The following is a 27041-nucleotide window of genomic DNA, read 5'->3' on the forward strand; positions in this document are numbered from 1 at the left end:
TTTCACCCTCTCTACCCTTAATCCTGCCATCCTAAAGTGATTCCCTCTTAGTAGCTTGGTTGTGTACCCTTCTGTACTTACACACGGGCCTGTACTGTGTACGTACATTCTGCAATTTTTTTTTTTTTTACTATGTCATGGATCTCTCTTATTTCAGTATATACAAAGTGCATCTTTTTACAAGCTGTAAGCTATTGTATGATTATATGAATTACTTAATTAACTAACCCCTATTGACAGATGTTAGAATTTCTCCCAGTTTCTTTTCTTTGTATGCTTGAGTGTAAATCTTTGAAAGCTTTGTTCCCAGAAGACTTATTCCTGGGCCAAAGAGCAAGCTAATTTAAATTTTGATATGTAAATTCAAGTTGCCCTCCAACAGCAGTAATACTCAGTTTTAGCTACACAGATTCATAAGTGTGAATACCTAGATTGATGCGTGTGTTCATTTAGACATCAATTCATTAATTATGATTTTGAGTGTGTGTGTTAAAATTCCTGTGCTTGCCTGCCTCCTTCTGGAGTATCAAGGCTATTGCTGTCTTGCTGGCCATCCTTTCACAGCTGCTGCTACTGCTGCCAAAAAAAAAAAAAACGCCTGGAGGTGAGGGAGGGGCACTTCTGCTGGATGCCTTCTTGCTGTAAGGAGCTATGGAGCCACACTTACTTTGCACTCCAGTTTTGCCACATGGCAGCTTTCTGGCCTTGGATAGGTAATCTTTTGTGAGTGTGAGTCATAATCTGTAAGAGAGAGATGATAGTGATAAAACCTGCCTCATAATGTCCAAGAATTAATATAGATATTGTACATAGTGTCTGGGACAAACTAAGTGCTTTGTTATTGTCATCATGTGAAACATACATAGAGTTAATCTGACAAAGTGACTTGCCATCGTCTGTTAATACAGTGTTCCTAAACACCAGTATATGACAAAAGGCTGCGTGTTTGTCACTTTGAAATCAATTTCTCATTGAAAACTTCATCTTATCTTTAAAATCCTTCCTATAATGACATCTGAAAGTGTGATAACCTTTTTCAATTTAAAAATGAGAAGTAAGGGACTAAGACTAAATTAAAATAATAGACATATGTGGATATCTCCTTTGTTTATCATCTTGACTCAACCATCTCTATGTGTGAAGGACCACCTGATCTGGCTCCAGCCCTGATTCCCCCCAGAGCTTCATACTCTAGAGCTTGAGCTCTGCTCAGCTGGTCCCTGGGAAGCTGCACAGGCACTCCACACCCAGCATGGACAAATCACACCTCCTCACCATTCCCCTGATCCCTGTCCTCTCCTGCGATCCAAGCTAGGGCCGCTAAGGATCATTCAGGTGCCAGCTATGGCTCATCCCCCCCTACCGCCCCACCTCCCCAATCAAAAGAATTACCAAGTTGCTGTGTTTTTCCTGACTGAGTATTTCCAAGTCTATCTCTTCCTCTGCATTTGTTATCAAGGAGTAGTTTAGATCTTTATCATCCCTCATTCAGACTGTTAAAATAGTTTTGTTTCTCTTTGTGATTGGATTCCTCATTCTTGTTTGCCTGTAAAACATCTGCCCAGCCCTTGCCCCTCCCTTGTTTAAAGCTCTTCAGTGGCTCCTCATCAGTGTCAGGAGCAAACCTCCAGCTACTTAGTGTTAGCAAGACTTCCTTGACCTGGCACCTGCCTCCTTCAGCCTCATCCCCTGCCTCTCCTCACCTCGTATTTTTCTCTCTCTGGCAACACCAAAGTGATGGAAAACCCCCCGCTCAGGCTCTGTTGTCTCCCACCTCCTACCCTCTTCCTCCCCTTCTTTGCCTAATTCCCATTGATCTTTTATGACAGCTCATGTGTCATTTCTTCCAGGAAGCTTTCTCTGGGCCAGGGCCCCTCATCCGCGCTCCCACAGCATCTCCATATGCCTTTCTCAAAGCTCTTAGCATATTCTATTAAAATATCTAATTAGGGGTCTGTCTCCCCATATGGACACTAAGCACCTCAAGGGCAAGCATTATTTATTTTCCCCAGCACCCAATCCATTGCCTAATGCACAACAGGAGTTCCATGATTTTTTTTTTTTAACTGGGATCATTTTCTTGAAACAAATCAGTATCTGGAGGTATATTGTAGTAACCAACTAATCAGCTTATTAATCTAGCTCCTGCTATTGAACAAGTATTGTGCTAAGATTAACGGGAATTCCAAAAGCATCAGACCCTTACTTCTCATCTAGATAGAGAAATAAAATATGAATACTTGAAAAGCTGCTTGAGAGTTATGCAGACAAGCAGTTGCAAAGTTCTGGGAAAGTGATTCCAGCTGGTAGGGGTTCCTTTTGACTTCTGTCCAGAATGAACACGATGAAATGGAAGTGTGTTGGTTGCAGAACAGGCAGGATCTGGAGAGGCAGGCAGAGATGAGCAACTGTGTTCACTTTCTGGTGCTTTCTTATAACACGGAATGCATACAGAATGGAGGGTTTATCTGGAAGACACAACAGAAAGAAAACCCAAACCTTTGATTCTCCCATCTCGTCACTCAGCACAGAAAGTTCCTACAAGATGCCTTATTCTATGTCTCAGTCCTACTCTCTGCTACCCACCCCCACCCTCAACTCAACTCTGAAACAATATTTCTTTTGAGAAAAACTACCTTTCTCCAAGTAATTTTTTTTTTAGAAGTTTGAAATCAATTTAAAGCCTAAATTATATTAAGTGTTAGTCGCCCAGCCCTGCCCAATTCTTTGCGACCCCATGGACTGCAGCCCACCAGGCTCTTCTGTCCATGAGATTTTCCAGGCAAGGATACTGGAGTGGGTTGCCATTTCCTTCTCCTAAATTGTATTAGGTTGGTGCAAAAGTAATTGCAGTTTTACACTGTTGAACTTTGCTGTTTGATATTGGAATACATTCTTAAACGTGGTTATGTTATGCATCATTTTGACGTGCATTTCTCACTTTTTCTTTTTTTGCTAATGACTTATTACTTGCTGTTTGTTTTATATTTATTTTAGACTTCAGAAATGATGTTAGACAAAAAACAAATTCAAGTGATTTTCTTGTTCAAATTCAAAATGGGTTGTAAATCAACGGAGACAACTTGCAATTTCAGCAATGCATTTGGCCCTGGAACTGCTAACAAATGTACCATGCAGTGTTGGTTCAGGAAGTTTTGCAAAGGAGACAAGAGCCTTGAAGATTTGAGCATAGTGGCCAGTCATCGTAAGTTGACAATGACCAATGGAGAGCAATCATAGAAGCTGATCCCCTTATAACTACATGAGAGGTTGCTGAAGAACTCACCATCAACCATTCTAGGGTCATCTGACGTTTGAAGCAAATTGAAAAGGTGAAAAAGCTCGATAAGTGGGAGCCTCATGAGCTGACGAAAATAAAAAAAAATGTCACGTTGAAGTGTTGTCATCTTTTGTTCTACACAACAACCTATGAACTATTTCTTGATCAGATTGTGATGTGCAACAAAAAGTGGATTTTATGTGACAACTAGCTCCATGGTTGGACTGAGAAGAAGCTCCAAGGCACTTCTCAAAGCCAAACTTGCAGCAAACAAAGATCATGGTCACTGTTTGGTGGTCTGATGCCTGTCTGATCTACTGCAACTTTCTGAATCCCAGAGAAACCATTATATCTGAGAAGTATGCTCAGCAAATCAATGAGATGCACCAAAAACTGCAAAGCCTACAGCCAGCCTTGGTCAACAACAAGTTAATGGGCCCAGTTCTGCACAACAATGCTCGACCTCACATTGCACAGCCAACATTTTAAAAGTTGAACAAATTGGGCCAGGTGCAAAGTTTTGCCTCATTTGCCATATTCACCTGACCTCTCGCCAACTGACTACCAATTCTTGAAGCATCTCAACAACTTTTTGTAGGAGAAAAGCTTCCACAACCAGCAGGAGGCAGAAAATGCTTTTGAAGAGTTTGTTGAAATCCTGAAGCATGATTTTTACACTGCAGGAATAAACTTATTTCTCATTGGCAAAAATGTATTGATTGTAATGCTTCTTATTTTGATTAATAAAGATGTGTTTAAGCCTAGTTATACTGATTAAAAATTCAATCTGAAACCACAATTACTTTTGTACCCAATTGGTGTCTTCAAGAGCCTTCGAAACCAACAGAACACGTCTCTATACTCAGTAGAGCACAGGTTCTTCTTCTTGGTGCAGAAAGAATTTCACAAGAGGCAGAGTAATAGGTAAGGAAAAGAGTTTATTAGTATAGCACTCTTGGGAGAGAGATACAAGCCAGTGGGCAAGGGAGTGGCTCACCAAGAACTTAGTAAGTTACAGGTTTGTAATCAAAGATTAAATGGGCAGGGGAAAAATCCCCTTTTTCCTCATTCTTGAGTAAACATCATGTTTCCATCGTCAGTTCCTCCTCCCCATCAGTGGGGGATTTTGCTTGTCCTTATCTGGTCAGACTGGGACTGTCATTGCACAATGGAAATGAGCAAAAAGGCAGTGACATATACTAAAATGTGGTAGATCGTCTTGGGTTTCAGTGTATAGTCACCTTCCCCTATGTTTTTGTTTTTAGTGTGCACAGAGAAGCGTGTCCTGAGAATTATTAACTTGCCGATCTTACTGGGCAGGATGGGGCTCTCAGTCCACCATTGTTTTATTGTTTTGGGGGCATGCCTCATGCTTGCATGGTTTTATTGCTAAGCACACCTGCTTGGTTTTGTGGTTAAGTTAACCTGCTTTCCTGAGTGGTCTTTAACAAATAGGCATCTCCCATACTTTCTCCTTTACTTCTGATCCCTTAATGGGATTAACTATTTAATCATTTCCTTGTTCCTATACTCTGTCCCTATCACCTTCAAATATAGGAGGTAAAAACGACTAACCCACAAAACATGAGAGGAAGAAAGCTTTCCAAGGATTAAATTAATCACCAAGTAATTAGTGTAAAACTTGAAGTATATGAAAAATTCAGAGAGGGGAGGTTTTAGTGTAGAAAGAGCAAGTTAGAAACATTAATTGGACTTGAGTATGGCCTCGAAGGATATGTGGACCTTGTGCAGGCAGAAATTAAGGGAAAGAACTTCCCGTGAAGTTCAGATCGCAGCAGCGGTAGAGGTTTACTGTGGCTTGTTGGAGGCCCTGCAGATACCTGTGGTTCGCACCTGGGAACTAGTCTGTGTTACTGGTGAAGGCATTAGCCAGGACTCCGAGCCTGCTAAGGTTCTTTCCTCCACTCCTCATCTCTGCTTCTTATGCAGAAAGGGGAGAGGTACTGATTAAAGGAGAATGTGGTAATTCACACAGTAGAAGAAAGAGCTAAACAATTAAATGTCCGGAAGGACAGAAACTGGAGGATTTCTGGAGGCCTGAGCAAATGGAACTTAGCTTTCAAGCTGTCTTGGTTTCTCCCCATGTGATGACTTCATTCTCAGACCAGTTTCCCCACTCCACAGAGTAGGTGACCCCTGGTAGCTTCTTGCTTACATCCTAGAAACTCCCCTGGTCCTTCTTTTCAAAATATCTCAGAGAAAGCCTCTGAATAGCCAAGGGACCAGCTTGTTACTAGACGAGGGAATAAGGTGCTGGGCAGACAAAAAAATGAAGATATCCAATAAATGGATGACTAGAGGGCCATTTTCTTTCAGCTTATATGTATGAATTTTGGTGAGAGTTTATCCTGAAGCAAAGCCTTATACATTGAAAACAGGATGGCTAGGTGGGAGTACAAAAAAAAAAGAAGCTACAGAGCAAGTGTTCTCAGAGTATGGTTTCTAAATCAGCAGCAGCATCACCTGCGCGTGTGAAAAATAGAAATTCTTGGGCTCCACCCTAGACTCACTGAATCAGAAGCTTTGGGGGCAGCTTACCAACCTGTGTGTTAACACCTGTCCAGGTAATTCTGTTGCCTGCTATAGATTGATCCTAACATAACAAGCCCGTTTGAAAAGTTACTTACGAGCTTTGTGACCTTGAGCAATTTATTTAACATCTTCATACTTTCAAGGTAGGTGCTAATGTTAGTGCTTTCCTCACAGAGTTTAGAGGATTAGCACAAGTACAAGAATGCTTATAACAGTATCTGGCACAAAATAAACTTTATTTAATTTTTTCTATTATCATTGTTAGAACTTGATGTTTGAAAGAAAGATACATATAAAAGGTGAATTCCAGTTCTGGGAAAAGTACCCGTTGTCTCTCACTGATGGATCAAATTGTCTATATTATTCTTACATTGATCTTACAGAATCAAGCTGTTCAGAGGAATCACCTTGTGACTCCCATAGTATTGATACTTTGTTTTTCAGTTGAAAATTAGTGTTATTGCTATTTTTCTTAAAGAATACTTTCACATTGTCCTTCACTGATAAATAATTTACCTTTGCTGAGCCTCTTTCCTGACTATAGTTTCTGTGATGATTAGAAATGACATATGTAAGGCTTTTTACCATGTATTATGTGTTCAGTGAATTTTTTGTTGTTGTTTAGTCAGTAAGTCATGTCCTATTCTTTTGTGAACCCATGGACTTTAAGCCCACCAGCTGCCTCTGTCTATGGGATTTCCCAATCAAGAATACTGCAGTGAGTTGCCATTCCCTTCTCCAGGGGATTTTCCCAACGCAGGGATCAAACCAAGTCTCTTGGCAGGCAGATTCTTTTACCACTGAGCCACCTGGGAAGCCCTCAGCAATATATACATATCTATATACATCTACTACTGCTACTACTAAGTCGCTTCAGTCGTGTCCAGCTCTGTGCGACTCCATAGACAGCAGCCCGCCAGGCTCCCCCATCCCTGGGATTCTCTAGGCAAGAATACTGGAGTGGGTTGCCATTTCCTTCTCCAATGCATGAAAGTGAAAAGTCAAAGTAAAGTCACTCAGTCTTGTCTGACTCTTAGTGACCCCATGGACTGCAGCCCACCAGGCTCCTCCATCCATGGGATTTTCCAGGCAAGAGTACTGGAGTGGGGTGCCATTGCCTTCTCTGCTATATATATCTATATACATATATATGTATATAACTGAGTATATATATTCTTTTTCATCTTCTTTTCCATTATAAGCTATTACACGGTAACAAATATAGTTCCCTGTGCTATATAGTAGGCCCTTGTTGTTTATCTATTTTATATATAGTACTGCTGCTGCTGCTAAGTCACTTCAGTCGTGTCTGACTCTGTGCGACCCCATAGACAGCAGCCCACCAGGCTACCCTGTCCCTGGCATTCTCCAGGCAAGAACACTGGAGTGGGTTGCCATTTCCTTCTCCAATGCATGAAAGTGAAAAGTGAAAGTGAAGTCACTCAGTCGTGTCCGACTCTTCGCAACCCCATGGACTGCAGCCTACCAGGCTCCTCCGCCCATGGGATTTTCCAGGCAAGAGTACTGGAATGGGGTGCCATACTATGTATCTGTTAATCCCAAACTTATGCCCCCGTCTTCCCTTTCAGTAACCATACGTTTGTTTTCTACATCTCTGAGTCTGTTTCTGTTTTGTAAAGAAGTTCCCTTGTCTCATTTTTTTAGATTCCACATATAAGTGATATCATATGATATTTGTCTTACTCTGGTTTACTTAGTATGATAAGCTGTATGGCATTGTATCACTGCTTTTTGTGACTGAGTAATATTCCATTGTATAAATGTACCATGTCTTCTTTATCCATTTGTTTGTCAGGTATTTAGATTGCTTCCATGTCTTGGATATCGTAGTGCTGCTACGAACATTGCAGTGCATGTAGCTTTTCAAATTAGTATGTCTGTCTCTTCTGAATATCTGCCCCAGAAGTGGGATTACTGGATCATATGGTAACTCAGTTTTGGTTTTTAAGGAACTTCCATACTGTTCTATGTAGTAGCTGTTTACCAATTTACATTCCTACCAACAGTGTAGGAGAATTTCCTTTTCTCTGCATCCTCTCCAGCGTTTATTATTTGTAGGCTTTTTGATGTCTCTCTTCTTACTCTTATCTTCCTTTCTGTACGTCACAACCCAGGCACCAATAGTACTGGACCCAATGCCATGCAAGTTGAGTTCTAAAATATTGTGTTTGTGAAAGTGAAAGTGTTTGTTGTTCAGTCGTGTCCAACTCTTTCAACCCCACATACTGTAGCCTGGCAGGCTTCTCTGTCCATGGGATTCTCCAGGCAAGAATACTGGAGTGGGTAGTCATTCCCTTCTCCAGGGGATCTTCCCAACCCAGGTTTTGAACCCCGGTCTCCCGCATTGCAGGCAGATTCTTTACCATCTGAGCCACCAGGGAAGTGTTTTTTATTATAATATTAAAAAAAAATCAAAGACATCTAGTATTTATATATGCAAGGAAAAGCCAAGCTCGGTTTAATTTTTCATGTATTTTTTATTTACCTTTTTTCAATCATAAATATTTTCCTGAAACAAATTAGAACAACAGAGTCAATGGTCATTGGTCAACAGCATTGGTCATTTATATCAAAATAGGTTGACAGTCAACTCCTGATAAGTCTTCAATTAATTTTTTATCCATGGAATTTTCTCAACTCTAAGGGTGTTTTTTTGTTGTTTTTTTTCATATATATTGAACCTAATGCCTTTTTTCCTACCTGAACTTAAATCATTGAAGAGAGGTGAATTTATTCTGAAGAGACGGGAGTGGCCGAAGGAGCTGACGGTGACTGGTGTGAAGCCTGTCCCTGGCTGGTCACCCCTAGCCTGCTTTCTGATGCCGCTCTCTACCTCTCGTGTCTCACCACCCATGGTATATGGCATACGGTTCCCTCTTGCATTATAGGCACAAGGCAAATCTTTGTTGAGTTAGCAAGTGAAACCCACTTAAAGATTTTTTTTTTTTTTTTTTGGCTCATAGGCCTTTCAAGGGAAGATAGTATAAAAGATGATATCTTCCCAAGGGGCCCCAATGTCATATTTAAAGTTTGAAGGAAATATGACTTTGCCTTTATGGCTGAATAACTATTCCTTAGGTGAGGAAGGCAGCTAAAACGGTAAAATAACTATAGAATTTGCTCAGTGAGGAGCTGTCACACCTGGTAAGTGGCTTCCCTAAGTCCAAGGCCTCCCCTCCTCTCTGTTAGAATAATGAGCTCGTGAATACCGCTTGCCAGGTGGGTACAAGATACTTCTATTATCACCACAGCTATCTCTTTTCATATTCATTTTAACATATCTTCACAAGCATTATAATTTGCCTACCTGATAAAGAAGTGTTAAGAGAATCTTACTCTTTATTGTTTTTAGTATAAAAGAGGAAAAATGTTCAATCCCTTTTGAAAGGTTATGATTCAATTAGAATTATATTAGGAAGCATATACTCAGGTATCTTATATTCTTCTTTTTGATGATGGCATTATTTTTATTCCAAGGCTAAATTTTTAGAATTCATTTTTTAACATGTTATATTATGAACTGATAATGTAATATCTCTCATGGCATATCTTTAAAAAAATGAAATACCAGTTCTCAGATACAACCTTTTAGAATATAGTAAAAATGAATTGTTAACTTCAAGATTTTTCTATAGGTTAATTTTTGGTCATGATAATAGAAAGTAACACCTATGATAGATATAATTAACTCTACCAAAATTTGAGACTGAGAAAACGATATTAAGAAGATATTTCATTAATAATGTCCTATTAGCATACTGTACTTAAAATTTAAACCCTATCTCATTACACTAGAGATGTGTTTTTATTAAGATGTTCTTTAAGAGGGTCAGCATATCTGTGTATTTATAACTGGGAGTTAAACCAGCATAAAGCAAAAGTCAGCTGAGAAAATACTCAGAGATTTGTCCTGGGTACATTTCTCAATTTTGGCTGAATTCAAATGTGAGCCATTCTTTGATTAGCATCTTCAAATAACAGTGGCTACATCAGGAGTCAGATACTCTCTCTCATGTTCTCAGTCAGGTAAACAAAATAACAAAGAGAGAAAATAGGAGAGGGACAGGAATATTGTACCTACCCTTGGCAGACGGATGAGAAGTCTGACCCCTTGTTGTTGCAATACTGACAGCTGTTGCCAGAGAAGATGGAATAGAGTGTGGGAGAATTCTGTTATCATTCAGCAGCACATTTAGGTAGCACCCAGTGGAGCTGGTGTTGGCCCCCAAATCATAAAAGGGTAATAATAGAAGCAGATTCTTTTTAGTTTCTCACTGACCCAGAAGAATAGTTTCAAGATGACTTTATCTCCACCTGTTTCAGCCAGTGGTATGTGAAGCAAGAAGGTATTTGTTGTGTGCACCCCGCCAAAAGGAATAGCAAATCTCCAAGTCAATGGGGGCTGAGGGTGGGTTGTGAGCATTTATTCTGTCCATAGGCCTGCTTGTCTTAGACCGTGATTACCAATCCTGTCAATGGATGCACAGCTAAGCATAACAGCTCTTGGCCTAAAACAGAGAAAGAAGATACAGAAAATGCAGATATGGTCCGCACTGCTAGTATTATACTAGCAATTCAATCTTTTCTAACCGAGTGACTTTGTCATCATGTCCCACTATCAAAGCAGTGGCCACTTAATACTAATCTGTGTGTTTATCTAAGTTCATGAGCAGCAAGAGGGTTAGTTTTTATGCCTCAGTTTATTCTCTCACCATACCCAGAGCCTCTGTCCTAGTGGGCAGAGTTGTCTCTGTAAATCTTTTGAGACCTTTTATCATACAGAAAGAGTGATGAGATTATGAAGTAGAAACTGAAGTTAGCCCATTCTTCTTGCAAGGGGAAGTAGAAATTTCTAGAAGATATTATAATACAACTCTCCTCAGTGAGAGGAAGATCTTGAGACCTGCTCATCTGACTTCTCTTTAAGTCAGGTAAACCGAGGCAGAGGACCTTAACCAGGTTATCAATGAGGACTGAAGGCTTCAATGGATCTGGGAAACTCTTAGAATTACATGCAAGGCATTGTTTCTGTGAACATAGGTGCATAGCTTTTGAGGTTCTAAAAAAGATGAGCACACACACGGCAACAAAACCAGTGTTTTGAAGGGTTGACACAGCTAAGCAGCATTGGAAGGTCTTAGAGTGGTTCTAAGATCTTAGCATGGACCATTAAACTTTGTAAATGTTCAAGCTTAGAGATGGAGCCTATTAAATAACAGTGACATTTAAAGTAGTTTACAGGTCTTTGCTTACGGTTCTTTCTCCCGAAGACATTAAAATTAAAATTGGCATATTTTATTAAATATGACTGTTAAAATTGGCATTTAATGGTTAACATTAAATTCATTTACTATTAGTATTTTACTAAAGAAGTTTTTTTTTAATGGCCAGGGAAAAAAGTCAAATAAAAGAAGTTAAGAGCAGTTGGTATTGTCTCTGACACTTAACCAGTGTTTCTCATTTCGAACTCATTCATCACGGCAGACACTATGATAAATACTGGGAATGCAATATAAGGGGAACAATCTCTGCCTTTCAGATTAAAGTTTGAGGAGACAATGCCCAAACTAATAATTATAAATGATATAGCAAGTGCTGAAATAACGGTACATGCAGTGAAATAGGGCGGATCACAGAAAACGGGCATCTCAGCTGGCCTAGACCCTGAGGCCAGGCTTCCCAGAGGAGGTGGTGATAATGTCACATGTTTATATAGCCCTGACTAGCTCTCAGGAACTGCTCTTGTATTTACTCAATTAAATCTTGTATGCTAGTGCAGCATAAAGATAGTAAGGAATTTACGGAAAGTTAGTAGGGAGCAGGGTCAGGATTTGAATCCAGGCCCTCAGGTCTCACAATTCCATGTTAACTACTCTACTATTGTAGCGGTGCTAGAAGTAGCAGCATGCCACGTAATAAAATGTGGAGGGGGCTTCCCTGGCCGTCCAGTGGGTAAGACTTTGCCTTCCAAGGCAGGGGCTCTGTGTTCGACCCCTGGTTGGGAAACTAACCCATGCCTCACGGCTAAAAAAAAAACAAAACATCACATGAAAATGATAACAGATTCAATAAAGACTTTAAAAATCGTCCCTGTCAAAAAAAAAAAAATGTTCATAAAAAAGATGGGGGAAGAAACAAAAGTAGGGAAAGAGCTAAAGAGAGGGGGAGCCCAACCTCCCGCTTCGAAGAGTTTGAACATTTCCTGAATTCAGATTCAGTTAGCTTTTTGAAGCTCAGCTTTTCCCATAGTTCTTTTTTCATCCTCTCACCGTGTAGAAGAGGGGTCCTGAAGTTTATGTGTGGGGTATCTCAGTGTCCACAGAGCCAGATGTTCACATATCCCTTGGGTCTGGTTGCACTTTAACTCAACTTCAGAGTTATTCACTTCCTCCTGTTAGTCCTCTATTCACTCAGTTTACTTTAAAGTTTTATTTTACCCTATCCGTTTTGGGTGGTACATATAGAAACTTCGTCAAAAGAGATGAGATATTGATTTCAATTTTGAAAAGTAAGGTGGAAATATTCTTTATCTCTGTCTCAAGTGCCTCCCTAGCCATATGCTGCTACTGCTAAGTCACTTCAGTCGTGTCTGACTCTGTGCGACCCCATAGACAGCAGCCCACCAGGCTCCCCTGTCCCTGGGATTCTCCAGGCAAGAACACTGGAGTGGGTTGCCATTTCCTTCTCCAATGCATGAAAGTGAAAAGTGAAAGTGAAGTCGCTCAGTCGTGTCCGACCCTCAGCGACCCCATGGACTGCAGCCTTCCAGGCTCCTCTCTCCATAGGATTTTCCAGGGAAGAGTACTGGAGTGGAGTGCCATTGCCTTCTCCGCCCTAGCCATATAGATGTGGGAAATACATAAAGTTATGAAAATAATGCTGTGGGAAGGGCGGGAGGGAACAGCTTTGATTTCTTCTTGGTGAGTGTGACAAAAAGCCATGCCTGCAGGTCCTCCATGATTTCTGTCTACTAACCAGGCTCCCATAACAAAGAAGGGATATAGGGTTTGCATCCTGTTTCTTCCCCTGCTGTGTGGCTCCTTGGAACAGGTGCTTAGAGAGGCACAGGGCTCCTTCTGGCCGCTGGAACCCTAGAGTGGTCTCTACAGCCTCACCTGCTCTCAGGAAGTGACTTGGGTACTGGGAAAGTACTACTTGTTATTTGTTCCGAAGCAGTGTCTGCTGACTCCTTATTGCAATATTGTTAAAAAGTTCTCTTCACTGGAACAAATATCTTCCATTTGGATTATGTCATGAATTTCATCCGGCAAAATGAGACTTTCAATAGCTTTTGTGTGTCGCCTCTTTTTTTTAACATTGCTTGTCTGGTGGCACCAAGAATACTTCCTCGCTGAAAATGGATCCATTTACAGTCAATAATAGGGTGGCTAGTGTTCGTTTTTCTTGGGAAAACGAAAATGTGCACCTTTTATCCTATTATACTGATCCACCAGCTTCAGATTATCTGATTTTGCTAGCTTCTCATTTTCTCCTGTATCTTAATGCTATCATTAACAAGAATTCTGTTGCTAATGGTTTTGGAAAATAATATGTGTACTTTCAGCTGCAACCCACATTTTTATGGTCTGTCTGATTTAGCTGGACTTTGATATTTATTCCAAAAGCTGCTTTGTTGCAGTTCAAATGTGAGGAGCTTTAATGTCCTAGATTTATTTTCAGTGTCCTTATTTTTGCTACAAGATAATGGAGTTAATATTTTAACTATTAGTTACTGGGTGAAAAACACTTCTAAGTATATAATTTATAGTATATATCCTCTGAGTGATGTGTGTGTGTGTGTGTGTGAGAAGTGAAGTGAAAAGAAGATGCTCAGTTGTGTCTGACTCTGCGACTCCGTGGACTGTAGCCTACGAGGCTCCTCCGTCTATGGGAATTTTCCAGGCAAGAATACTGGAGTGGGTTGCCATTTCCTTCTCTAGGAGATCTTCCCGACCCAGGGATTGAACCCAAGTCTCCCGTATTATAGGCTGACGCTTTACTGTCTGAGCCACCAGGGAAGTCCGTGTGTGTGTTTGTATGTACGTGTATATAAGGGGCTTCCCTGGTGGCTCAGTGGTAAAGAATCTGCCTGCAGTGCAGGAGACCTGGGTTCGACCCCTGGGTCAGAAAGATCCCCTGGAGGAGGGCATGGCAACCCACTCCAATATTCTTGCCTACAGAATCCCATGGACAGAAGAGCCTGGCAGGCTGCAGTCTATGGGGTTGTACAGAGTCGAACACAACTGAATCGACTAAGCAGCAACAGCTTGTGTATATAAATATAAATACACAGAAGAGAGAGATTTTCTACTTTTTATAACAAAAGATCTATGAATATCTGTGAATTTTTTAATAATGGAGTATTTTCTAAAGTATAATTTTACTTTTTAAACACAAAAAACTTGTATCACTATGCTTTATAAAGTTTCCACTTCATCGTTGTTTTTATATCCTTTTGCACACATTTTCTATTTTAGAAATAATTTTGAAATCTATTTTGTCAAAATACTGACAAGAATGTATATATAATACTGTAATTATTTGAATATTGACATATATTTATTGTTTTGATGGGGTTAAGTATGAAATCTTTTTGTTTTGTATTTTTCTGTGTTAGCTATTTCTAGGGATTGCATGCATTTTTTTTTTTAACTAGTATTTTTGAGTGTCTATTTTGTGTTGGATTCTTCAGATACTATAGTGAATAAAGTGGACATAGTCTCTGAACTCAAGGAAATCATTTTATATTTCTGATGAGTGTGCCTAAAGAACTCTAATTATTCTTTAGGTATTTTTTGAGGACAAGTTCTTCTTTTGCCCAGGGAAAATGTATAGATACATAATAATTCATTTACCTTAGCAATTCCCGACAAACATTCCATATTTCTTCCAGAAATGAAAAAATCATAAATAAATTTTGTGACCTTGGAAAATGTGGAGTTTTAAGTCATTGATGTTTTATATATGTAAATATATGTTTTATATACATATAATAGCACCTCTTTAGTTGACTTGCTAAGACTAAAATCCAAGTTTTCTAATGCCTAGAGAGTGCTTTTCAACCACTAAGGTTTTTAATTAGATCCCTCAGGTAGTAGTCTCAAACTTTTCTGTGCAGAAAACTCACACCTGGGACATTTGCTTAAAAGAGATCTGGAGATGATCTAGGAATTTGCACTTTTAATAAAACACAAGGTCCTGGACCACTGTGTCCTATGACAGCCATGGATGAACTTCAGGTGGTCCTGTTCAGCCCTGAAGCTATGACTACATGATTTTTTTTTTTCAATTAGAGGGTCTAGGAGAATTTTCAAGACTTTCATTAGTTTCTCAGAAAAGCCTGAAAAATAACAAGATGCTATATGGCATCATTGACTCAATGGACATGAGTCTGAGCAAACTCTGGGAGACAGTGAAGGACAGGGAAGCCTAGCGTGCTGTAGTCCATGGGGTTGCAAAGAGACACCACTGAGCGGCCGAACAGCAACAGCAATTGGGAGCAAGAGTTTATGAGTGGAAAAAGTAGCAACAAGAACCCACAAGGAAAGGCCTAAAGTGGGGGGAAACACTACAAAGCAGCTGTAGATGCTCAAGTGGGATTGTAATCCAGACCCCAGAACAATGTCCCCTCAGCTGCTGTTTGAGAAAATCCTAGAAGTTGACTAACATGTTGGTGAACTGGTGTTCATTGGTCAAAAAAGCTAGAGAAACATTAAATCTTTTATATTTTAAATTTATTATAGAACTGCATAGACCAGGGACGGGGGAGCGTGGTGGGCTGCCATCTCTGGGGTCGCACAGAGTCGGACATGGCTGAAGCGACTTAGGAGGAGGAGGAGGAGGATAGACTTTAGTATACTAATTTGCACTGTGAATAACTTTTATTTTATATATTTTTTGGCCATGCTCTGTGGCTTGTGAAATCTTAGTTCCCCTAGATCAGGGATTATTGAACCCAGGCCCCTAGCAGTTAAGAGAGCAGAGTCCTAACCACTGTGCTACCAGGGAATTCCTTGTGAATCACTTTAGAGAATATTTAGTATCTAGTAATTCCTGAATCTATCTGATCATAGAACCCTTTTCCAATGGTTACATCTTTTGAGAAATGCCTTTAACAGAGGGAAAGACACTAGTCGCCGAGTGCAGCACAGAAATAAGTAACTGTCTTCAAAACCTTGTCATGAAGAAAAGTTTAAAATGTGTCCTTAATATTCTAAACAATAGATAGAATTTTATATTTTAGAAAAAAATTATTAAAATTATACGGGGGAAAGGCCCTCAGCTATATAGTTATTTTTATTTTTTACGTGAACTTACAATTGTTATTTGATGGTGAATTTAATACTGTCTTGCTCTAAAGTGAAAATTTAGTTTTTTTCTTTATACTTTTCTTAGGATTTAGGAGAAATTTGTATTTCCTAAAAATCATAGATCTCGTTCTGTAATAAAACAATAATCCTTATTTCATACATTTTATAACTATAATTGGTGGCCAGCTAAACATAGTTGCCTGTGTGTAAACATTTATGTCCCAGATTTCTTGAAGTAAGACAGTTCTACAGTGATAAAACAGAAAAACCAAATAGGTGAAGACCAGACCAGCTTAAAGGGGGAAAGCAAACTCCTGGATTGATTGCATCCAGATAAGGTTTTATGGAGAGGTGATTTGGAGGAGAGGAGTGAATTGAAACTTGAAAGAAAGAAAAGGAGATTAATTCAGCGAGGCAAAAGCAGAAGGAACTCCTGCCGGGGAAAACCCCATCCTAGCGTGGTTAACAGAGAAACATAGATATGCTTGGGCAGATAGAAATCATGAACTGAGGTGTGATGATTAAAACAGTGTTGTTAGATACTGTGGGGAAGAATCAGCTTCAGCATCTGTCCTTCCAGTGAATATTCAGGACTGATTTCCTTTAGGATTGACTGGTTTGATCTCCTTGCAGTCCAAGGACTCTCAAGAGTCTTCTCCTACACCACAGTTCAAAAGCATCGATTCTTCGGTGCTCAGCCTTCTTTATAGTTGTCTAAATCAGAAAACTAACAGTTATGCAATAAATAACATTAGGTTGTAGACCTTACTCAGTTCAGTTCAGTCACTCAGTCGTGTCCGACTCTTTGAGACCTCATGGATGTAATTCTTTGGTGCTCAGCTTTCTTTATAGTGGCTCAGAGGTTAAAGCATCTGCCTGGAATGCAGGAGACCCAGGTTCGATCCCTGGATCAGGAAGATCCCCTGGAGAAGGAAATGGCAACCCACTCCAGTACTCTTGCCTGGAAAATCCCATGGTGGGAGGAGCCTGGTAAGATACAGTCCATAGGGTCGCAAAGAGTCGGACACGGCTGAGCAACTTCACTTTCACTTTTCTTTATAGTCCAACTCTCACATCTATACCAGAAAAACCATGGCTTTGAGCAGATGGACCTTTGTTAGCAAAGTAATGTCTCTGCTTTTTAATACGCTGTCTAGGTTGGTCATAACTTTTCTTTCAAGGAACAAACGTCTTTTGATTTCATGGCTGCAGTCACCATCTGCAGTGATTTTGGAGCCCCCAAAAATAAAATCTCTCACTGTTTCCCCATCTATTTGACATGAATAGGGACTGGGTGCTGTGATCTTAGTTATCTGAGCTTTAAGCCAACTTTTTCACTCTCCACTTTCACTTTCATCAAGAGACTCTTTAGTTCTTCTTCACTTTCTGCCATAAGGGTGGTATCATCTGCATGTGAGAGGTTATTGATATTTCTCCTGGCAATCTTGAATCCACCTTGTGCTTCATCCAGCTCAGCATTTCGCATGATGTACTCTGCATATACGTTAAATAAGCAGAGTGACAATGTACAGCCTTGACGTACTCCTTTCCCAGTTTGGAACCAGTCTGTTGTTCCATGTCCACTTCTAACTGTTGCTTCCTGACCTGCATACAGATTTCTCAAGAGACAGGTTAGGTGGTCTGGTATTCCCATCTCTTTCAGAATTTTCCAAGTTTGTAGTGATCCACTCAGTCAAAGGCTTTGGCATAGTCAATAAAGCAGAAATAGATGTTTTTCTGAAACTTTCGCTTTTTCAATGATCCAATGGATGTTGGCAATTCAATCTCTGGTTCCTCTGCCTTGTCTAAATCCAACTTGAACATCTGGAAGCTCACGGCGCACATACTGTTAAAGCTTGGCTTGAAGAACTTTGAGTATTACTTTGCTAGCGTGTGCTGCTGCTGCTGCTGCTGCTAAGTCGCGTCAGTCGTGTCCGACTCTGTGCGACCCCATAGACGGCAGCCCACCAGGCTCTGCTGCCCCTGGGATTCTCCAGGCGTGTGAGATGAGTGTAATTGTGTGGTAATTTGAACATTCTTTTACATTGCCTTTCTTTGCGATTGGAATGAAAACTGACCTTTTCCAGTCCTGTGGCCACTGCTGAGTTTTCCAGATTTGCTGGCATATTGAGTGCAGCACTTCATAGCATCATCTTTTAGGATTTGAAAGAGCTCAACTGGAATTCCATCACCTCCACTAGCTTTGTTCATAGTGATGCTTCCTAAGGCTCACTTGGCTTCCCAATCCAGGATGTCTGGCTCTAGGTGAGTGATCATACCATCACGGTTATCTGTGTCATGAAGATCTTTCTTGTATAGTTCTTCTGTATATTCTTGCCACCTCTTCTTAATATCTTCTGCTTCTGTTAGGTCCATACCATTTCTGTCCTTCATTGTCCCCATCATTGCATGAAATGTTCCCTTAGTATCTCTAATTTTCTTGAAGAGATCTCTAGTCTTTCCCATTCTATTGTTTTCCTCTATTTCTTTGCATTGATCAGTTAGGAAAGCTTTCTTGTCTCTCCTTGCTATTCTTTGAAACTCTGCATTCAAATGGGTATTTCTTTCCTTTTCTCCTTTGCCTTTTGCTTCTTGTCTTTTTTCAGCTATTTGTAAGGCCTCCTCAGACAACCATTTTGCCTTTTTGCATTTCTTTTTTTGGGGGAGGTCTTGATCACTGCCTCTTGTACAGTGTCATGAACCTTCATTCACAGTTCTTCATGCACTCTGTCTATTAGATCTAATCCCTTGAATCTATTTGTCACTTATACTGTATAATTTTAAGGGATTTGATTTAGGTCCTACCTGAATGGTCTATTGGCTTTCCCTACTTTCTTCAAAGGTCTTCCTTACTCAGATTTCACCAAATTACCCTAATAATGCTCTTTATAATAAGATAAAGTAAAATACTGATCATGTATTGATTTCACTTGTTGTATCTTTTTAGACTCCTTTTGACCAGAACATTTCCTAGTCTTTGTGTTTCCCAACATGACACGTTTGAGGAATACATCAGCTTTTTGGTAGAAAGTCCCCGAGTTTAGTTTTATTTTATACTTCCTTGTGACTAGAATCAAATTATGCCATACCTAAAAAAAAGAAAAAAAAATTGTATAAGATATGATTTTGCAACAACAAATCACATTTCCTGTTAATAACTGTATCATTTAACATGATTACTTAATTGTCATGTTTGCATCAAACTTATCTCTAGCTTCCCAGCAGGGGAGGGGGAATGATTCTCCTAGGAAATTTTATCTGTATTTACTAAAGAAAAAACTTGATTTAATTATTAAGGATCTTGTGAATTTTGAATCATAGACTGTTCTAATATTGAATGAGAAAACATGTATCATGTCAATAGTATTGATCCACTCTTTTTACAGTTACTCCTGAATACCCACAGAAAGGAAGAAACTTTTTCCTCTCCTTAGATGAACTCAAGTTCTTATCACAGCTAGTAAAATCATTTTTGAAGTTGGAAAAAAAGGTCCAGGAGCTGTTTGAAGAAATGTTCTCATGGCTCAGGATACCCAGGAATACTTCAGGTAAAATGCTCTTCTGCACATCTATAATTCTCTCTGTTTTTGCCTCCTGCTAATTGAATCTATACCATTACCTGAAGAAAAAAATATATGTGTTAGAATTTAAAATAAATATTAAGTATAAAGCACAGTGTGAAATTACATTTTTATCCTTTGTATGTTATCAATGGATTAAGAAATTCATTGAATAGTTTGAATTAAGAAATCATCGTAAGTAAATCTTGGATCATTATCTTTAGCTAAAATTAGATCAACTTTTTTTTTTTAAACTCAGAGAAGCACAACCTGGCCTATGGAAAGAACAAGCACACTGGATGATCTAGTAGCACCTTTTTTTGTTGCCAGCAGCCTGATGACCTTGAGCAAAATGTTAGTTTCCTTAGACCACCATTTTCTCATCTTTAAAATGATAGTATAAGACTAAGTCAAGTTTCTCTTTATTTTCTTTCAGAATTTGGTACGTTAGATTCCAATATACTATGTAGATGTTTGAGAATTTGATGATTTAATGAATGTAAAATATTTAAGAGAATGGCTAGCGTATCATAAGCAGTAAATGTGAGTTGTTACCATTGTAATTCTAATTATACAATAAGTTGTTTTTTGTTAGTCTTAACAAAATTCTTTTTTAAAAAACTGTGCTATGTGTGTTCGAATACTGTTTCTAACATTAAAGGTAGAATTCAGAGGCACAATGGGTTAAGATATGCTTTCTGTTTTCATGTCTATATTTATAAAGATTTTCATACATATCGGAGTGAGTTATCCAAAGTTCTGTTTTACGTAATGCACCATGTTATTTTAAGGAGAATAAATGTAAATAGTGGCTGCATTTGCAAAACAAAGTGAGGGAAGCAAGTGATTAACAATTAATCTACAAATTGCAAAACCAACTTCCAAACCTGATTCCTTAGTGAAGAATTACATTTAGTTTAATGTATTTACCTTTGTATTTCTTTGGTTACCTAGCCTAGGTAGATAATGTTAGAAAAGTTATAGAACTGGAGTTTACTTTATATTAAGCATAGCTTACTGGCCTTCTGTGTTTCAGGTTAAGCTTAAATAGCACTATTAAATCATAAAATAAATAATGTAGATCATTTTTTTTTTCTGAATTTGGTTGTAGTTTGAAAAAAAATGTAGAATATAGATTTCTGAATCTGACAAAAATCAAATGAGAAAAATAATAAAAACATAGAACAGATATGAAAATTAAAAGTCAGAATGAAAGGTTAGATTTATTAGGAGGTAATGTGAGCCCTAAGGATCTAGAGGATTCTTAGATCCAGAGGATCTAAGGGGATCTTCTAGATGGAACCTACTAGATCAAAGAGAGATCTGAATAGAGAAATATGATGTTCTGATTTTTTATTGACTTGTTGGTGCCACAAGCAGTTGGCACTTGGTGTTGGTACGCATCCATCATGCCTGGCTAGATTTGGCATCTCTCATCCACACCTCTTCTAGGTCTTTCCCAAGGTGTGGATTAAGAAACAGGGTGAACTCCAAAGTATCTAGATACCTATCCATTTTGATTCATCTTATGTTAGTCTTAGGCAAAGCTCTTGAAATAACTCAGTTCTGAGAACTTTATTCTTCTTAAGGGAAACATAAATTCAAACCTAAAATTGTATAATAGAGGTATTGTAAAGATATAAAACTTAAATAGCCAAGAATTGAAGCAAAGATTTGACATATACTGATTTCAGGAAAAAGGAAAATAAGAAAAAGCTGATTCAACAGCACTGGATTGAGATCAAGCAGTGTTGAGACTTGCAAATGCCGTGCATGAGAGCAATAATTAGGTTCATTGAGTAAAATTAACAGAGAAAATAGATAATTATTCCACAATATACTGAGTGAGTGAGTAAAAGTTTCCCAGTTGTGTCTGACTCTTTGTGACCCCATGGACTGTAGCCTGCCAGGCTCCTCTGTCCATGGAATTCTCCAGACAAGAAAACTGGAGTGAGTTGCCATGCCCTCCTCCAGGGGATTTTCCTGACCCAGGTATCAAACCTGTATCTCCTGCATTGCAGGCAGATTCTTTACCATCTGAGCCACCAGGGAAGTCTTACCCCAAATTTGTCATCATCTAAACAGCATGGCAGATAAAAGAAACTTCAGTATCATATTAATAATACTTTTTATAGAAAGACATTTGTGGGTTATCAAACATAGTATGTGGAACGAAATTTGAATGACTATAAGAAATGTCTAAGTATTAGAACATCTTGTGAAATATGTGTTCTTCATTCATATATTTTTGTAACAAAGCCAAGATTTAACCTGACATAACTTCATGTAAATGACTTCCCGAAAAGAATGATCTTGAGGGAAATCTTTAAGAAAAAATTTAAATCTTTTATTCAGTATAGCCACATTAATCAATTCTTATCAAAAGACGTGGCTTCTTAAATCCCAAAGGAAACGATTTTTGAATGATTAAAAAATCAGATGAATCTTAGGTTATCCTGATAGTTAATGTTTTGCTTAGAAAACTTGTGTTGGGGAGAAGGTGGTTCAGATCAAGTCATTTGGTTTTTGTGTATTTGTTTTGATTGGAGCATATTTTGCTAATAAAGATCTTGGAAGGAGTTGCCTACTATGTCTATGTAACCAAAACAATATGATGAAAAATAAGGGTTTTTTTTATTCCTTGTCCAGATGTTTAAAAAATATCCAGGTGTTTAACATCACACAGAGAAAATAGAAAGATGATTAACCAAATGTTTTACTCTTTTACTTTGATGTTTACTACTATATTGTATATTTAGCCAAACTGGCAGTGCTTTCAGGAATTTGAATTTGACACAATTGATTTTTGTAGAGACACAAGACATAAAAGAAAGGATATTTATTTATGATATTTACTTGCTTTTGTTTGGTCATGATTCTATGGTTTTCTCTTTTGGTCATTTCAGAAAAATGATATGACATTATTTGACTGCTGTGGTATCTTACTGTATTTCTTTTAGGTCATCTTATCTTGTGGTGTGGCCTCAGGTTTAATTTATGGAGCGCTTCTAATACTCCTTCAGAATAAAGCTGTTCTTCGGGCAGTTCCTCAAATTTTCCAAAGGTGGCATCTGAGATTTATCTAAACCAGGCGGTTTCTTGGCCCTCATTTTTTCTTTAGCCCCAGCAATGACAAAGAGCAATGGCTGCTTCAATTGGATGTAAGAAGAACACTTAGGGTTTGTCTCAGAAGAATCAAAGATTTCAGATCTTCTGAAAGATTGTTTGTACTCTTAGGGGGTCTTAAGAGGGGTCAAATGGCTTCTAAGAGTTCCTTAGCTAGATGGTTACGGGCTTGTATTAGAGAGGCGTATGTAGTTAAGGTAAAGAGGCTCCTAGGGTTTGTAAAGCTCATTACACTAGGACTTTAGCTGTTTCTTGGGCAGAGAGGTCGAAGGCTTCCACATTGGAAATTTGCAAGGTGGCCACCTGGGCTTCTCTTCATACTTTTCATAGTATTATCTCTTGGATGTAGTCTCTTCTACAGATTCAGCTTTTGGTGGGAGGTTGCTTGTGAGCCAGAAAAGAACAGTGAAGAAAAGAAAGACTTGTAGTTCCCACTCAGAGCTGCCAACAAGGCAAGTTGCTTTGTAGTGCACACAATGGGAGCCTATGAAGACCAATTTGGGTGTGAAAGTGGATGTCACAGAGAAGTACTGCCAACCTCTACTCTCTATGAGAGAAAGCAGCAGTGTGGAAGCTAACCAGAAGTGTAAAATGAACCACAGCGAACTCCGTAGGGAGAGGCTGCTCTGCAGCTGGCATCCCTGTGACCCTCTGCACTCTACTGAGGGCCTTAATCTGGGCATGCTCTTAAAGAAACCACTGTTGATTGCATGCAAATAACTATGCTTTAAAACGATGAGCCAAAAAAGGGGTACCTTTTCTAGACAATGTTAATAAGTGTATAGCATGTCCAATATTAATTTTAGATAGGTAAAATAATTTGTTACATGTTCAAAGAGCTCATAACATTTGACAGTGTCAAATTTTGAAATTGACCATTTTGAATTCCAAACAAAAATAAAAATGCCACAATCTGTTAAAATCGTGAGATATCCTACTAGTCTAGATTCAGTGTTACTAATCCTGCCTTAAAATAATCCTTTTGGCTTCTCTGTATAGGATTAAATTTTTAAAAATCTTTTTAATTGGGGTGGGGGAAGATTATGCTATATAGGTTATCGTAATTGCTCAATAATTCTTTTTCTATCTTACTATAGAATTGCTCACCAGCAAAAGAAGTCTTGGGAAGCTTATTTTTTAATTCATTTTGAAAATAGGCAGATGGTTTTTGTAAACATCAAAGCCCATTACTTTGAGTGAATAAACATAATGTATTTGGAAATGAAATGATAAATACAAGATAATTAAACTTTTTCGTGTTTTAAACTGTAGCTACACAATGACAAATAGTTATTTCCAAGAATAGATCTGTAAAACTTGTACTTTGTATTAATGTTATTTTTCCAGGGTAAATATCTTTTACATCAGTTATTTTTATGCCCTATCTGTAGAACAGTAAAGTAACATTAAGAATCCAAGTGTTACCTCTTCATGTCATTGACAACTTGATCTTTATCATTTTTTCTTTTTTAAAAAAATATTTTTTGAATAATAGTCCAGGCATACAGTAAAATTTTTAAGCAAGTTAAAAGGATATATGGTTAAAATGAAGACTTTTTCCAGTTGACTTGGAAAGTCACACAAATCTTGTCATACTCTACAGAGATCCTTTTTTATTAACAATTATGTAGAAACACCTCATATTCAGAAAAGCAGCTGAACAGTTTTCTATTGCTGTGTGTACCACAATCACCTACACCTTGCTTTTGTCCTCTTCATTTTGCTTCCACAATGATGTGGCATATTTCTCTGAACTATGTCTTGTGTGTCCTCATGTATATCCGGACAGTAATTTTCTAAAGTGGAATTGCCAAGCAAAAAGCAATGATCATAGAGAGGATGAAAAGACAAGACATAAATTGAGAAAAATGTTTGCAAAATACACTTCTGATAAAGGTCATGTATCCAAAATATACAAAGAACTCTTAAAATTCAACAGGACAATAAAAAACTCAGATTAAAAATGAGCAAAAGATCTGGAGAGCTCACCAAAGAAGATACACAGATGGCAAATAAGCATATGAAAAGATGCTCAGCGTCTTATGTCATCAGAGAAATGCAAATTGAAACAAGGAGATACCATTATGCTTCTACTAGAGTGGACAAAACCCAGAACACTAACACCACCAAATTCTAGCAAGGATGTGAAGCAACAGGAACTCTCATTCATTGCTAATAGGAATGTAAAATAGTATATTCTGGACGGTTTAGCTTATAAAGCTAAACATTGTCATACATGATCTAGTAATCACACCCCTAGGTATGTATGCAAATGAGTTGAAAACTTACGTCCACACAAAAAGCAGCACGTAAATGTTTATAACAGTTTTATTCTTAATTGCCAAAAATTGGAAGCAGCTAAGTTGTCCTTCAGTAGATCAATAGATAAACTGTGGTACGTCAATACATTGGAATATTATTCAGTGATTTTTTTTTTTAAGAGATATCAAGCCACACATACACATGGAGAACTTAAATACAACCTAAATGTATGTTGCTAAGTGAAAGGAACCAATTTGAAAAGCCTACATACTATACAATTCCAACTATAAGACAACCTGGTAAGCAAAAGTATAGAGACAGTAAAAGGTCATGGTTGTTAGGGAGAATGCAGAGGAGAGGAGAGGTATTATAGGTGGAGCACAGGTGATTTTCAGAGCAGTGGAATTAATATGTGTGATACTAATGGTGGATGCATGACATTGTGCTTTTGGCAAAACCGTAGACCTGCACAACACAAAAAAATGAACTCTAATGTAAATTATGGGCAAACTTAAAAAATTATTTAGCTAATAATAATCTATCAGTATGGGTTCATCGAAAAAGCAAGAGAGTTCCAGAAAAACATCGATTTCAGCTTTATTGACTATGCTAAAGCCTTTGACTGTGTGGATCACAATAAACCATGGAAAATTCTGAAAGAGATGGGAATACCAGACCACCTGACCTGCCTCTTGAGAAACCTGTATGCAGGTCAGTAAGCAACAGTTAGAACTAGACATGGAACAACAGACTGGTTCCAAATAGGAAAAGGAATACGTCAAGGCTGTATATGGTCACCCTGCTTATTTAACTTATATGCAGAGTACATCGTGAGAAATGCTGGGCTGAAAGAAGCACAGGCTGGAATCAAGATTGCTGGGAGAAGTATCAGTAACCTCAGATATGCAGATGACACCACCCTTATGGCAGAAAGTGAAGAGGAACTAAAGAGCCTCTTGATGAAAGTGAAAGAGGAGAGTGAAAAAGTTGGCGTAAAGCTCAACATTCAGAAAACGAAGATCATGGCATCTGGTCCCACCACTTCATGGCAAATAGATGGGGAAACAGTGGAAATAGTGTCAGACTTTATTTTTCTGGGCTCCAAAATCACTGCAGATGGTGACTGCAGCCATGAAATTAAAAGACACTACTCCTTGGGAGGAAAGTTATGACCAGCTGAGACAGCATATTAAAAAGTAGAGACATTACTTTGCCAACAAAGGTCCATCTAGTCAAGGCTATGGATTTTCCAGTGGTCATGTACGGATGTGAGAGTTGGACTATAATGAAAGCTGAGTGCCAAAGAATTGATGCTTTTGAAGTGTGGTTTTGGAGAAGACAAGATCTTGAGAGTCCCTTGGACTGCAAGGAGATCCAACCAGTCCATCCTAAAGGAGATCAGTCCTGGGTGTTCATTGGAAGGACTGATGTTGAAGCTGAAACTCCAATATTTGGCCACTTGATGCGAAGAGTTGACTCATTTGAAAAGACCGTGATGCTGGGAAAGACTGAGGGCAGGAGGAGAAGGGGACGATGGAGGATGAGATGGCTGGATGGCATCACCGACCTGATGGACATGGGTTTGGGTGGACTTCAGGAGTTTGTGGTGGACAGGGAGGCCTGGCATGCTGTGGTTCATGGGGTCGCGAAGAGTCGGACATGGCTGAGGATCTGAACTGAACTGAACTGATTGGTTCATCAGTTGTAACAAATATCCCACCCCCAATTAAGATGTTAACAGTAGGGGAAACTGAGGGCAGAGTGAGAGGAAGTATATGGGAACCTTGTACTTTCTGCTCAAATTTTCTAGAAAACTAAAACTGCTCAAAAAGCTAAAGTCTATTCATTTTTTTTTTTTTTAAGTATGGGCATTGAGAGATAATTCTGAGCCAGTTTGTCATATCTACTTCAACTAACAGTATTTTTGTT

At 38.7% G+C, this 27041-nt stretch overlaps 1 protein-coding gene across 2 annotated transcripts in view; it reads left to right on the forward strand.

The window, feature by feature from the left end:
• KIAA0825 (KIAA0825 ortholog) overlaps positions 1-27041 on the forward strand; it is a 397136-nt gene that overhangs the window by 67340 nt on the left and 302755 nt on the right. For both annotated transcript variants that reach the window (XM_013965785.2, XM_018050038.1), the window contains exon 5: positions 19551-19712. In XM_013965785.2, the coding sequence (XP_013821239.2) occupies positions 19551-19712 (162 nt within the window). The remainder of the gene's footprint in view (positions 1-19550; positions 19713-27041) is intronic.

This window comes from Capra hircus, chromosome 7 (assembly GCF_001704415.2).
Source record: "Capra hircus breed San Clemente chromosome 7, ASM170441v1, whole genome shotgun sequence".
NCBI classification, from domain to species: domain Eukaryota; kingdom Metazoa; phylum Chordata; class Mammalia; order Artiodactyla; family Bovidae; genus Capra; species Capra hircus.